General features: G+C 40.9%; 1 protein-coding gene across 1 annotated transcript; it reads left to right on the top strand.

Annotated features, from left to right (window-relative positions):
* The first annotated feature begins 11,169 nt into the window (after positions 1 to 11,169).
* Positions 11,170 to 14,295, top strand: LOC100694973 (uncharacterized). The gene is made up of 2 exons (XM_003454474.5): positions 11,170 to 11,650; positions 13,845 to 14,295. Exons 1-2 carry the CDS (start codon positions 11,294 to 11,296, stop codon positions 14,172 to 14,174), a joined length of 687 nt encoding a protein of 228 aa, XP_003454522.1. The 5' UTR covers positions 11,170 to 11,293; the 3' UTR covers positions 14,175 to 14,295.
* Positions 14,296 to 14,998: the final 703 nt, after the last annotated feature.

The following is a 14,998-nucleotide window of genomic DNA, read 5'->3' as shown; positions in this document are numbered from 1 at the left end:
ACCCATCACATAGACTCTTCACCCTCCTGCCCTCTGGGAGGCGCTACAGGAGCCTCCGGACTAAGACCACCAGGTACCGGAACAGCTTCTTCCCCACAGCTGTCAGACTCCTGAACTCTGCCTCCTGACATCTGACCCACGTTAAACTCATGGACTGAACATACACACACCCACAACCACTAGCACTTTACCACTACTGTATAGTTCTGTGTAGATAATCATTCTGTACATACGATAATTTTTAATCCCACAACTGTTTATAACTTACATAGTTCACATTCTGTATAACTGTATATCTCAGATTTCTGTATAGTTTTTATTTCATATTTATATCCTGTTCATAGCCTGTACATAGCTTGTACTCACTACAGCCTGTACATACTTATAGTTATAGAATATTCATAACATACTTCACACTGTGTACATTATAACATACCATAATAGACCCATTTCTGTAATATACTTACACATCTCTATTATTGCTAATTTATATTGTAATATATCTATATCACGACTAAAGCACTTTCTGGATGGATGCAAACTGCATTTCGTTGCCCTGTACCTGTGACATGTGCAATGACAATAAAGTTGAATTCTATTCTGTTCTATTCTAAATGTGGTTATACCAGCTGGACTTTTGTCAAAGCTGGAAAGACACCTAAAGAAAGCTCCAGCCGATCCAGGAGAGAAGGACAACCGCTGCCCAGGCGAAAACCTGTAGTGATCCCATATGTGTCAGGAGTATCGGAACAGTTGAGACGTATTTTTTCTAAACACCGGGTCTCTGTGGCTTTTAAACCCCAAAATACGCTGCGCCAAAAACTGGTCCACCCCAAGGATCGGGTCCCCCGACACAAACAGAGTAACATAGTGTACGCTGTTAAGTGCCAGGAGGATTGCCAGGATTTATACATCGGGGAAACCAAACAACCTCTAGCGAAGCGGATGGCACAACACAGAAGAGCAACCTCATCAGGCCAGGACTCTGCAGTTTATTTACACCTACAGGCCAGTGGACACTCTTTCAACGATGAGGATGTACACATCCTGGACAGGGAAGAACGCTGGTTTGAGCGCGGAGTCAAGGAGGCCATTTATGTGAAAAGGGAAAGACCATCTCTGAATCGAGGAGGGGGCCTAAGGGTACATCTTTTGCCATCTTACAATGCTGTGATTGCAGCCATTCCCCAACTCTCTGTGAATGGTACTCATGCCATTGATCAGTGTTCTTTGATCAGTGGGTTTTGGTCAGTGATTGTTGATCAATGGTCATGGGAATTTGCATAATTATGATTAAGGAACTGACCTCACAGCCCATTGTTCCTTCAGTGGGCTGGTTTCAGTCATTATGCAAATGTACTGTTTATAAGGTTTGGGGAAACCTGCAGTCAGCTGAGACTGAAGAAGTCACTTGGATGAGTGACGAAATGTTTCTCCCACAAAACGCTACATCCAGATGAACAGATTCAACTTTTGGAGAACTACTCAATCTGTTTTTCTTAGTTTACAGACCCACCTCTTTCAGCCTTGACTTAACGTAAATAGAAAAAAAGGATGTTTTGTCATCTTTTTTCTTTTTATTGTACCCTGCTAAGATAAGACCACTTCTAATCACTCAAGAAGTAACAGAAGTTTTCGGGTACACAGAAGTTTCTCCTGAGTCTCTGCTCCATCTCTTTTGTATCTTGGCTCTGTCCTGAGCAGCTGTGAAGCTATCTCAGTTGACAGATGCAGAAAAACATACAAGCAGACACAATGAACACAATATATCTCTGTGTATGGTGGGGGCGTGATGTTGTGCAACAACAGCTGAATCATAGAAAAACTTCAGTAAACACAGCATTACTGACCACAGTATTCTCAACTAGTTATGGTTAACCAAAACGTCTCTCTGCATTCTGTATGTATGCATGCGAAGTATAGCAGCGAACCACATCTGACTGCGTGTGTCCGTGAGCCTTTTAGCTGCAAACTCAGACCACGATCCAACTGTTGTTTATTCCATTCTTCTTCTCTTGATGTCTTCCTTTGTTTTGTTTGCAGTTTTCTGAAGTGAATCACTCCACTTTCCCTCTTTTCTACCTCCCTTCATCTTCCCGCTCCCTCTAACTTTGACTCCTATCTGTTTGAAGCAGGATTCAGTGCACTTTTTCAGGTCTGTCAGTCTATCCAGCTCCTCTACAAATGCTGGTGTCTTTGAGCAAAAAAGGTAAAGATGATTTATTCCCCACTGGGTCATGTTTCTCTATGTGTACCTGTCTGAAGGTACGCATAGAGTTTAGGACACTAAAACCAGAAAGTTATACCATTACAAACCAGTACATATAATCACACAGAGTCTTAATATCTGCTCAGCAGTTCTACCTGCTCTTTCTTTGTTTTTATTAAAGTCTTTACACATGAAGAGGAGGATGCGTGCAGTGTCGGCTGACCCAGTGACAGCTTCCATCTGCTGCTGTTTTGTGTTCATCCTAATGATGAGCAAAAAAGGCCTTCCATTGTTTTGTCTCGTACTGTGAGACAACCATCTTTACAGATGTCTGTGGGTTTAGCTCCCACAGCTGTAATCCACAGCGTATGAGTGGAGGAGTATACTCTAAGCACAGTGGGCAGTATATTTTAGGAACTGTGGAAAGACACACAAACCTGAAACCTAAAATAGACGTTAAATTATGTATTACTTTACACGTTAGTATCAACTGGTTGCTGTAGGTGGCTGTACATCCTTAATTCTGCCAGAGGTCCCTTCCTGCTAAAGGGGAGTTCTTCCTTACCACAGTTGACAAGTGGTTCAGCTGTTTGCTTCTAAGGAATCGTCTGAATGTTGGGGATTTCTCTCTAATATTGTAAGACTATAATGTACCTTCAGGCCATCTGAGTTGTAAATAGACGACCACAGCGTTTTAAGCAGGTTTAGGTGTGGCCTTGGCTAGGCCATTGCAGCACCTTGATTCTTTTCTTGCTGTTACCCAGTTTTGGCCAACTTTAGCTGCTGGACAGATGGCCTCAGTTTTGACTTTACAATACTTTGGTTTACAGTGAAGTTCATTGTCAAGTTAATCAGCCTATCTCCTCTGCTGTAAAACATGCCCCACCCCACCCCACCACCACCCCCATCCACGCTTGGCCAAACATCTCCACTACCCTTCTGCCTAAAAGAGATTCCAAAAGTCTTGTGGTTTATTCAGATGCAACTTTGTAAACCTAAATCATGCTGCCATTTCTGTTTTCGTTTTGTTTTGTTTTTAGAGAGGAAGCTTTCTCCTAGCAACCCATACTTGTTTTTTTTAAAATTGTACTGTCATGAATTTACTATTTAATAGTTAACATGCTAACTGAGGCCTATAAAGCCTGAGATGTACTTCTTATTTTTGTTTTTTGTTTGTTTGTTTTTCGGTTTCTTTGAGTATTGCACCCTCTGAACTTGGGATGAACTTGCTGGGACATGAAGTTCTTGGACGATTGTGTTAACACACACCTGAATATTCCTGACCAGCAACCTTTATAAACTAATATTAAAAGACCCAAGATTCAGATTTAGGTACATCTTTGATTTCCTTCATATTAAAGTAAGCACATACACACAATTTTAGTATATATATATATATATATCTTTCTATGTTTTATGGTACTGTTGTAGATATATTTATGTGGGTATGTTTGTTTTTCTAAGCCCTGCAGATTAAGGGAAAACCAGCACACATGGATTTGTTTTGCTGTGGATTCTCCCTTTAACTCGATCTTTGGTTGCATGCATATGCTGTCCCCCCTGCTGCCTGCCTGTTCCACTGCTCAATGGCATTCATGTGTTAATGCATGAATCATGACATGCAGACTCTGTTCTTCTTTCTTCCTTTCCCTCACTCTCATTCATACCCCTCTGTCTGTCTCACTCTCTGTCTGTCAGTAACGCTTTAACCCTCCACAGATGACTTTCTGTTGGCACTTCCTCTGAAGTGCTGATGGGTCACACGCATGACGCTCAGGTTAACAAGCAAGCAGGTTGGGGAGGTGGGGATAGCAGGTCATGGTCAAAGGTCAGGATAACAGGGAAATCCCACAGCTCAATGCAGGGCTGCTCATCCTCCTGTGGGATAATTACTGCAGCTCTTCCAAATCAATTCTTCAAAAAGTGACAAGATGTTCTGCTCTCCTCAGTATATTCTGGTTTGTGCTCTTTGCTATTTTGCTTTTAGTTGTGCTAGTAATCATTTCTTTTTGATTTAGCCACACGGTTTAAGCAACTTCAACACATTCAACACATGATCTATTTCCTTGTTTAAGGAAAGCTGTGAACATAAGGTGTTAGCAGTTCAAGCTAGTTTGGTTTGTGAACACACTGTGTGAGAACAGAGGCCCTAATAAACCAGGCCACTTATCTTAATTAGTCATTGATCAGACTGACATCCCGAGTCTATTGCACCGCAGTGGCATCCTCCTCTGTGTAAATCAAAATCATCACTGCAAATGTCTGAAAGAAAAGGCTTTGATCAGAGTGACTCGGTGACACTCATACAGTGTGTATGTGTGTCAGAGAGTATGTGCACATTTAACTGAGTTGAGGGTTCCAGGTCATCTTTTTCCAGCTGGATATGTGAGGAGCGTAGAGGAAACAACTTTATGAGTAAAAGAGTCACGCTGAATGCTCCACAGTGAGAACCACATGAGTGATGCTGGTGCCCCTCAGAGCAGCACAGTAATGCAGGAGTTAGGACTGTCACCACACAGCAAGCAGGTTCTATGAGGCTGTGTGGAGTCTGCCTGATCCCCCTGTGCCTGTATAGGTTTTCTGGCTTCCTTCCACAGTCCAAAGACATGTATGTTAAGTTATTTGGTGATTCTAAATGTGAGTGTGAATCTGTCACTCTCCGTTAGCCCAGTGATAGATTGGCCTATCCAGGGTATACCCTGCCTCTTGACCTATGACAGCTAGGATAGGCTCCAGACCCACTCCAACCTGGAAGTGGATAAGAAAATGGATTGACGGTGATGCTGGTATCCAACCTAGAGTCGTTTCCATGAAATCCCCCTCCAAAAAAAAAGGAAAAAAAGAAAATGCTGCTCTAGAAAGAGCTATTAAAAGAAATTCACCCGAGACTGGCAGGTTAGGCCAAAAGATTCTGTCTTTCATTATTTTGTTCCCACTGAAATGAACCAACATTCTGCCAGTAATGCTGCTGAATAACCATTTTTAAAAACCTGGCAAAATGTAAGGTTGTTCTGAAGAGGCACAGATGCTGAACTGGATCTGCACATGCACTGTGCTTCCTGTCCACGCTGCTGGACAAGAGACAGAGAAGGACCACTTTGATGTTCACTACAAAATTCAAAGCATATTCTTCTGGGTTTGAATAACCGCAACAGTTACTTCTCAAAAGGGAATATTCATGTGAATGCACCCTGAAATGGGAAGAACTGCTCTGATCATTTTTGTACATGACTTGGCTGGTAAATGTCTGGTTGAAAGAAATAAGGGAAGAAATGAACTGCTAATGTTTAACTTGTAATTTGGCATTAGATTACAACTGTTAGTTAGTATTAGCAGTAACCCTGATAATAAAGTGGGTAAATCAGTGTATTTATCATATACTTTAAACATTTATCACCATGTTTAAATGCTCTAAGTAATAAAAAAAAAAACACATTTTCTTTAATGTGTCCATGTTGTTCACAGATTTCGGCTAAAAGGGGGAAAAAAGTTAAAAATACAGGAGGCCGACTACAGCCATGACACTGAAGATCGCTCTCTGTTTGCAGAGTCTTCACCTGAAAGTGTGTTTCAGATGATTAATATTCAAATACGTCTCCAAACACACAAACACTCTACACTGTGTCTGTGGGGGAAGGCGGTAGGAGGTATCAGCCAACTTAAAAAGCTGGTAGCGCTTCAGCATTTAGATGTCAGCTCAACCTGCTCTTTGATAAGCACAGACACTTCCCCTTAGCATAGGTCTGACAAAGCACACACATCCCCAGTTACTGTCCTTTGTACTGTCATGTGGTTAACCTATGTGGCCCAAACTATGCATAATTTTGGTCTTCAGCTCACGTCGAGCTGGTCGTCTTCGCACCCACAGATGAAGCGTTTCAAAAATGGCTTTCCAGGTTTCAGTGGACTGAAATTGTGTTTGTTAAAACTTAGTTTTAAAAGAAAAAAGAAAATATGCCAAATTATTTGCAACTCCTGCTAAATTAATGTGTGTGTGTGTATGTAATAAGGGAGAAAATGCTAAAGAGCTCCAGAGTTAATGAGAGACTTCAGCTCGCTGACAATTCTCACACCCACAAGATGAGTAAGATGCAGGGCAGAAGAAAGGAAGGAGGAAGATGTCTTGCTGAAGCCTTAAATAGTACAAATGAGTCCGTGTCTCTCTTTAACATGTATGTGCCAAAAGGAACAGGATGTATGTGAATCTGTGTTGCAGAGGCAGTATGAGAGTTTAAAGGATGGGCACACACTGACAGTGTGGAGCCTTGTCACGCCCCCCACAGTGTGATTGTGGGCACTTTAATTCAACTCCTAAGATTCAGGCTGGTTCCGCGATTTCCCAATCTTTATGAAAAATTTATGTTGTACTTGAAGTGTTGTGCAAGAAAACAAATTTGTCATTTTGAATAATTTCAGGACTTTGTTTGTGGCTGTAAAAAACATCTGGCTCCACAAAGCCACAAAGCCACAAAACACAACGAAAAATCCTGATATGACGACACAATTGTGAGCGAGCCCACTAGTTCAGTAAAGTGTGCACGGAATGGTTTCTCAGTAGGCTGAATAAGAGACGTGAACTATATCATGATATACTGCTTCCATGAAAACACAAAAGTAAAATGGTAAGTTAGCCAAAATTCCTTTTAGGCAGTCAACAGTTTTTATTTATAAAATCAAGTTTTATGTCATGAAATATATTTGAGCCTTTGTTTAATCCATTTCTCAGTACATTAATTTAATCTCTTTAACCCAAGCATATTCTGTGAGCAGTTTTTGGTTAATTGGTTTTAGACAGTGATGGGACTGGGAAGTTGTTTACCACACACAAATGAAATCACTCAGAATTGCTTCAGTTTACTGCGTTGTCAAACCTCATGTGTGTCCTGTTGCTGCAGCACCATCTCTTATCTGAATGTTCTTGTTTGAAATCTGACTGGACAGAGGTACCAAGATGAGGTGCTGCAACCTGTGCTTGTGCCATCCAGACACTTCTTAGCATGTATTTATGCGGGTGTCTCTTATTGCATATGCCTGGGACAGGCTGGGTTGATGTGTACAGACGCAACAACAGCTAATGACCACTGCACAGCTGCAGGTTGCTCTCACCGAGCAATTCCTCAACAACAGATCCAGACACTTGTGCAGACCATGCAGACAGGTGACTGCTTCTATCACATGCAGAAAAGATCACAATTTGAATTAAACATATATTTACATGTATTTCAATGTTGGTGACACAGTTGTAGCCCGAACCATTTTAACTTGCTGGTTCATTTAATGATGCTGCAATATTCAAAACTGTGTGAAAGTGTGCTGTCAAAAACCACAACATAACATTATAGATGCAATATGATCGCAAAGAAACTTCAAAATACTACTCAAATGATGTTTTAATTTGGATATTGATGCTTTCATTGATTCTATTGTATGTTAACACAGGATTTCTATTTAGCTTGAGTAAAGTGGAATGAGTTTTGTGTCCTAGGTAGGATCAGATGTACATTGTACCTCTTCCTTTACTGTCCTCTTTAGAGCTTTAGATCTGTGTGTGTGTGTGTGTGTGTGTGTGTGTGTGTGTGTGTGTGCGTATGTGTGCGTGCGTGCGTGTGTGTGTGTGTGTGTGTGTGTGTGTGTTAAAAGCTCAGTTACAGGATCATCTCCTATCCTCAGTGAGGTGTGAACCCCAGACTTCTCACGCCCCACCCCAACCCTGTCAGCCTTTACACCAGCATAGGTGTTAAAGGCCCCGCTAAGGCGACATTTATCACTGCTCTGGGAAAGAGCTGCTCTGAAACAACACACACACACACACAAAGCAGAGGATGAATCGGGTTGGAAAATGTATCTCCTTCTCACCAGATATTAAGATTATCAGGTCTAGACATGAATGATAAAACGACTGTTTTAGCACTTGCAGATGATTAACTCACTGTTCCCATTAAACTGCCCATTCAGAGATACTGTTTTTCACTGATCTGCCTCATGCTAGCAAAGCTTGTTGGGTCAGACACTCGCTCACAGACTTATCTATGACTACCTGATCAGTGTCTGTTTTTAGGTGGTGTATCTTGCTCCTCCTTTTCCCCTTAAGATAAATATGTCACTCTCACTACAGAGGATGTGCTTGTGGCTGAGGGAAAGTGTGTGTCCGAAGGATTTGGGATGTTGAGTCACCCACAGTAAAGAAGATAAGATAGCAGACAAACAGCTTTACGAACCCATTCATTTTTTTTTTTATCAAGATTGTTCCAGATTTAGTAAATACACAGTTGTTACAGTAATACTTTGTTATTTTAAACGCAGACGAGTTCATCGTGAAACAGGATACTTCAGCGGGGCATGCAAGGACAGTAGCACAGTACAGAAAATAAACATTTGTAGAGGACAGTAGCCAAATGTTGGCAGCGGTAACCTTGTGACCAACGGGTCAGCAGTTCACATTCCTGAACAGCCTGGCAGGCAAAGCTGTTGAAGCACAACAACACCCATCATGATACTGTAGAGGAAGATACCCACACCCATTATAAGTTGGCTTCCAGACCCTGAGGTGCCACAGACCAAAGATACATTTTCTCCGGCACAGCACTCATCACAACTGTCTGCCAAGGATAATATAAAGGCCAATGATTTGATAAAAACTGTGGATATCTTCAAAATCAAACTGAAGTGGGTGCCTGCAGTGTAAAGGTTTTATGGGTACTGCCAGTAGCACTGACTGCTTCTACTTCCTTCAGATGATTTCTGCTCATTTTGGTCTTTGGCTCCCCCTAGGTAGCTGTTTATACACATACGCTGCGTGGGGAAAATACTCTAAATGTTTTTACACATCCACTCCAGGGTAATTCTGGCATTGCCACACCAGAAACTGGAGTACTTATTACAATTCTTACCGTTTCTTACCATTTACATCCAGTGGCTCAAATGGGCAATTTCTTGAGCCAGGTGGGGCCTCTGGGCCACATGTTTGACACCCCTGCTGTATAGGATTTGAAAGTCTGTTTTAAATACAGCAGTCTATTTACCGCATATTTTCCCAATTTTTTCCAATTATTTTCAGATTTTTTTATCCTTAAAGTTGTATCTAATCATCTGACAAAAGTATTTTCTAAAACTGCCTAATGTTATTTTATTTACACTTATAGTTATTTTGAGCTATCGAGTTATTAGAGTAAAATCTGACAGGTCAGGTTTTCAGAAACACCAACGCTGCTGCTTGTGGCTCTAGAAGCCGATAGCCTGAAATAGTTTGTGATTGGTCTACAATAAAAAAAAAATCAGAGTTAATATTATTTTTTTCGCATCTGCACAAGGTAATATCCAAAAGCTGAATTTTATTAATAAATGAAAATGTTTTATAAAGCTTTCACGCCTTCACAACACTTTAAAGTAGTGGGTGATTTGTTTCTGTGCCAACAAGAACAGCAACTCTGCATCTTTATCAGTTCAGTAGATTAAAACGGGTAAATATGTCTCGTGCTGTGTGTATAATCAGTGTTGTCCTTTTAAATGAAGGTGTCTTGACTTTCTGGATACTAATAATGTGTTGCCTCCCCTTTTGGGACCTATAGGTAGTCTAGACAGTTATATTATAATAGTGACTGTAACAGGGTGCGAATCACATGTGACATCCCTATGATCAGAGCTGATGTCCTGGTAATTGGTGTTATCCTTTGTGTCATCCCTGTAATCTGCAGTGTCCTGAACAAGGAGCCCACCAGGTGAGGAGAAACGGAGGCCATGTGTGATCTGTCACAGATCAGCATTGCCTCCTTCAAATTAAATCTGATGTCCTGTGATAAAGGCTGCAAAAATATCTGAACAGGACTAATATAGAAAATATTTACATGTGAGCACTGTAACACAAATACTGTATAGAGTACAGTAATAATAATGCTAAGATTTCCAAATTCCTCACAGTGTTTCATAGAAATAGATAAATATGAACAAATTTTCTGTTTTGTCTCTGTTCAGTTCTAAAAGGTTTTGAGGCAACTATCAGTTAAGTACAGGTATTAACTTGTGAACAAGGGTTAGATCATCAGAGGAAAGTGATAAGTATAACCGTGGATCATCTGCATAAGAATGTCAGGATTTATTATGATTCTTTATGACAGTACCAAGCAGGAACATGTAAAGGAGTAATGGAGCATGGACTGTTCTGTTAGGAACCCCTGACTGACTTTTTATTTCTGCAAATCTAAAACTTTGAAGTGTCAATGTGTTGAAGGCAGCAGTGAGGTCAGGTAGAACTGACTGAAACTCATTGTGAGTCACTGTTGATCTTCAGGTCATTGATGACTTCGGTAAGAGCTGTTTCTGTGCAAAGTTAAAGTCACATGCACGATTATTACAGCTTTTACTGTGTTTTAACGGAGTACGTGATAAACCCACACAGCATGGGTGAGAAGAATAGAGCAAATACGCCATCTATTGGAGAAACACAGAAAACACATTTGAATTTAAACCTTGGGGTGACAGTTACATGCTGGTACAGCACACAAACAATTATAAACTGCATTAATTTCCACGGCTTTGTGCTTGAATATGCTTTCAGTGTTTGTTTGTTTGATATGTGGCGTATTTTTTTCTGCATATTTTAGCCTTCCTCGTGTGAATTAACTGTTCTTTTTAGTCACGTTAGTGTGCATCTATTATTTTCACGTTTGAGCACTGCAATTACACACATAGGATAGACAGATGTAGAATTTTATTGCCACACAGGAATTTACTTGTTACAGCAGAGCAGAAAAAATGATCAGAAAACAATTAAAATAGAAAAATAATGTACAAAAATGCTAAACTGCTAAAATGCAGTACATGAATTATATTTAATTCATGTTCTGCTTTAAAATAAAGCAGTATCTGTAGCTCATATTTTTCCAATTTTCCTATTCTTTTCATGGTAAGGAATTTTTACTGTAGGATGTCATGTGTCACGAAACTCAAGAGAAGAACTTTTATTTTGAAATCTGCGACGTTAGTACTTCCTCCTGCCGGTTAGACTCTACCGAGAAAAACGAACCGAAATCGCGGTCTGTCGACGAAAGGACTTCGCGGTGAAGAAGTGAACCAACGGAAAACAAAATGAACTCGATGGAAAAGAAGCTGGCGGATTTGATACGTGAACACCCGAATCTGTACGATCCAAGACGGCGGGACTACAAAGACAACATGAAGGGGCATCTGTCGTGGAAAGAGATCGCGGACGCCATGGGAAAGTCGGAGGAAGAGGTGAAGCTGAAATGGAAAAATCTGCGCGACAAGTTCTGTAAAGCGAAGAAGCGACTGGCCAAGAGACACTTCCCCCTGCTGGACGACAACGAGGATCCGGCAGACAGGCATACCCCCGTGCTGTACAGCCAGCTATCCTGGCTCACCGCCTATGTCAAACCCAGAGGAGAAAGAGGCATGGGGGAGCCAGAAGTGTGTGTCCGCCATTCGGTAAAATGCATTTTTATGTTTAGTAGATTAGCTTTTGCTAAGCTTCGTAGCTTAGCAACAGCTAACTAACTTAGTAAAGGCCACAGTGACCGCCATTATACCGAACTGTTGCATAGTGTTGAAACTCTGCACGTATAAACAAGAATATATAAATGGCTAAATATCGTAAACATGATAGTATATGTTGTGTTCGCTAAATTCATGAAAACACCCAGCCATGTCATTACAGACAGATGCCTACAACAATATCCGCCTTTAGTTTTTCCAAATAAAAGCACCTGGAAGTCCGAAAGTAGCAACCAGATTACTGTAGATAAACTAACACATACTCTCTAACATTGCAATTAGGTTAATACTTACAATATAAACTTTATTTATCTATTTCAATAGTACACTTATACGGGGGTTTCAGTCATCGATACAGCCTCAACATATGATATTTACATTTGTTTGTATGACAGTACTTTGTCATATTTGTGCATTTTAAAAAGTATGTTTTTAAATAAAATTGGACTCGATTTGATATTTTAATATTTCTGTTTTGCTTTAGAACTTCAGTCAGTTTTCTGCCAATATATGTATCTGGGATGAGCTAATATTGGCTAGTAAACCTTGCTGTCTAATCAGCCTTCAACAGAACAGTATCACAGAAATTTATGAAAGCTAAATGTAATCAGAATTTGCATAATTGAACTAAAAATTTCTCCTGTAGGTCGTTAATGAAAAGACATGAGGCAGAGCCGGAGGTGGCAATGTTGAAGATGCTCAGATTATTTTATTAGGAGTGATGAGGATGAACAAGATTAGAAATAACTGTACCAGAGGTACAGCTAAGCAGTGAAGAAGGACTAGCAGAGGGTTTGTGTGACAGAGGAAGATTCTAGGGATAGGGTGAGATGAAGGCAGATGATCACTATGGGGAGCAGTTGAAAGAAGTAAAACAGGCAACAGGTAGAGGTGAAATTTTTAGAGTCAGTGTACTTGCCCTTGTTGTGAGATGAGGTTGATGCAGTGGTTAGTACTGTTGTCTGACAGGGAGAAGGCTCTGGGGTCAAATTTCCTGGTCCAGTTCAAAGACATACATGTTAGGCTAATTGGTGAATCTAATTTGGCTGCAGGGTGTAGGTTTGAGAGTGTCTGCCTCTCTGTTTTAGCCCTGCCTTGCACTCTGTGTCACACAGGTTGGGTTCTAACCCCTCTGGAACCCTGAACAGGATAAATTGCGAAGTAAAGAGATGACAGGATCCCTGCTCAGAACCAGGATTTTTTTTTTCCCAGACAAAAGCTACAACCTTTATTGTAAATCATTGGTCTTTACAGTCTAAAACTAGCAGTTTTTAGTTTTAGACTGTAAACCAGTAGTTTGCACCAGTGAAAGCTACTCCAGTGTTTACTTGTTTTCCTTTTCTTTGCATCCTACTGTGATTTGCAGCAAATGTTTACCGTCTGGTTCATTAAAGCTGGTCTTAATCAACTGCTTCTCCATGAGCATTTCTGTCTCTTTTTCAATAGCACCTAACCTGCTTGACTCAACTTTTTAGTGTTTTCCATTAGGTACTAGTACCTGATACCAGGTACTTTTTTAGTACCTACTCGGCTGGGATTTTAAGCAAGCTGAGTCGCATTGAACAGACTACATGCCACTGATTGGCCAGGGGGTGACATCACTAGATGAGTCATGATTGCAGCTCCTTCACAAGAATCAAACCCGCCAATTTTGAAATTCTGACAACAATCATCTCACCGCCTGCAGCCACCTCTCTCTCTTCTTTTACCCTGACTGACTCTGGCAAAAAGCCATAGACCAAGCCGCATGTATAGCATCGCCTTGATGTCCTCCATTGTTGTCTTGTGTTTGTGTCGCACACAAATGACATCACAAGACTTTCCAGCTGCCTTTCTATAATGACCCTATCTACATTTAGCTGGTACTCAATTGTAATGGAAAACAACCAAAGCAGAGTCAAGCGAAGTAGGTGCTAGTGGAAAAGGCATTAGCCTTCTTTCCTGTTGGATGTTGGGACACTGGCTCACCACTCCATCTTGGGGTAGACAGTGAAATATTAAAAAAGTCTGGTGTTTGACTGCAGTCTGAAAAAAAAAAAAATAAGAGGAAGAAAATCGCTGAGCATAATCAGTAGTGTGTTGCTATCCATGTTAACCAGTGTTTGTTTTCTGTTTTCACACCACACAGGTACCTGGTAGAGCAGGCAACGCTGAGAAGGAGCAAGACAAAGAGGAGAAGGCGCAGCTGGGCTCTCTGCCTGTCGTCAGCACCAGCTTTTCTCTTCCGGAGTCCTGTCCGACCAGCGATCAGGACGTGGGAGGCTCTCTTAAGCGCAAAAGACAAACATCCGCAGAAACGGAGATAAGTTCTGCAGATGCCCTCAGCAACCTCAGAGATGAGGATGAACTGTTTTTGCTCAGCCTCCTGCCGTCACTGAAGAGGCTAACCATTAAAAAAAGGATGGAGGTGCGAATGAAATTTCAGCAAGTGCTTTATGCTGCTGAGTTTGAGGACTAAATAGTTCAGATCCCAGTAAACACTGGTAGTTGGCAGTGTTTGATCTTAAGGATGTATGTTTGTATCAGACTGTATATATTTACTGTATATATTTTATAAATAAATATTTTATGGATCCTTCAAAACATCTTTTGCTTCTTGTTTTCTTTTCTTCTTTTTTAATAATCCCATTGTGTCCCACTTGGCTCTAATTTAGCACCTCTCCCTCTGACTTTGGCTGATTTTAAAGGTATAAGTTAACAGGAAACTATGTAAAAACATGCTTATAAAAGTGCTTCAGTACTGATAGAGATGCATGTTGTTTTTTTTGTTTTAAAAAATGCTGATTGTGCCTTTAAATATTTGCATTCTTACTGCTCATGCTTGCCTACATGAAATCAGGTTGGTGTTTGCGCTCGTTCTGTGAATTAGTAGAAATGTAGTGAGTGTCATCTTTGACAGCTGCACTGGTAACTGTTTCATTCTCTGAGCTGCAGAGTCATTCACTCCCAAACGGAGCCAATCACCACTCTGCTTCACTGAGACCCTCTCTCTGCTTCCTGCTTCTGATTGGATGGTAACAGACTTGCCCCTCCTCTCTTGTGTTCAGAAGTCACTATTCACAGACAATTCCATGTTTTCATTCATATCTTTATACATTTCATTCATACATTCAGAGTGTCACGCTAATGTGTACATATAAGCACAAATAAGAGACCCACTGGTCTCAGTCTCTTCCTGCTTTGTGTCTTCTGTCGGCTCCCCTTCGTCTCTGCTGTATTTATCCCCTTTTAAGCCTCCTCTCCGTTCTTGCTTGTGTTACTCCTAAACCCCTCCCCCATACA

This window comes from Oreochromis niloticus, linkage group LG1 (assembly GCF_001858045.2).
Source record: "Oreochromis niloticus isolate F11D_XX linkage group LG1, O_niloticus_UMD_NMBU, whole genome shotgun sequence".
Lineage (NCBI taxonomy): Eukaryota > Metazoa > Chordata > Actinopteri > Cichliformes > Cichlidae > Oreochromis > Oreochromis niloticus.
This window is presented reverse-complemented; position numbering and strand designations above follow the sequence as displayed.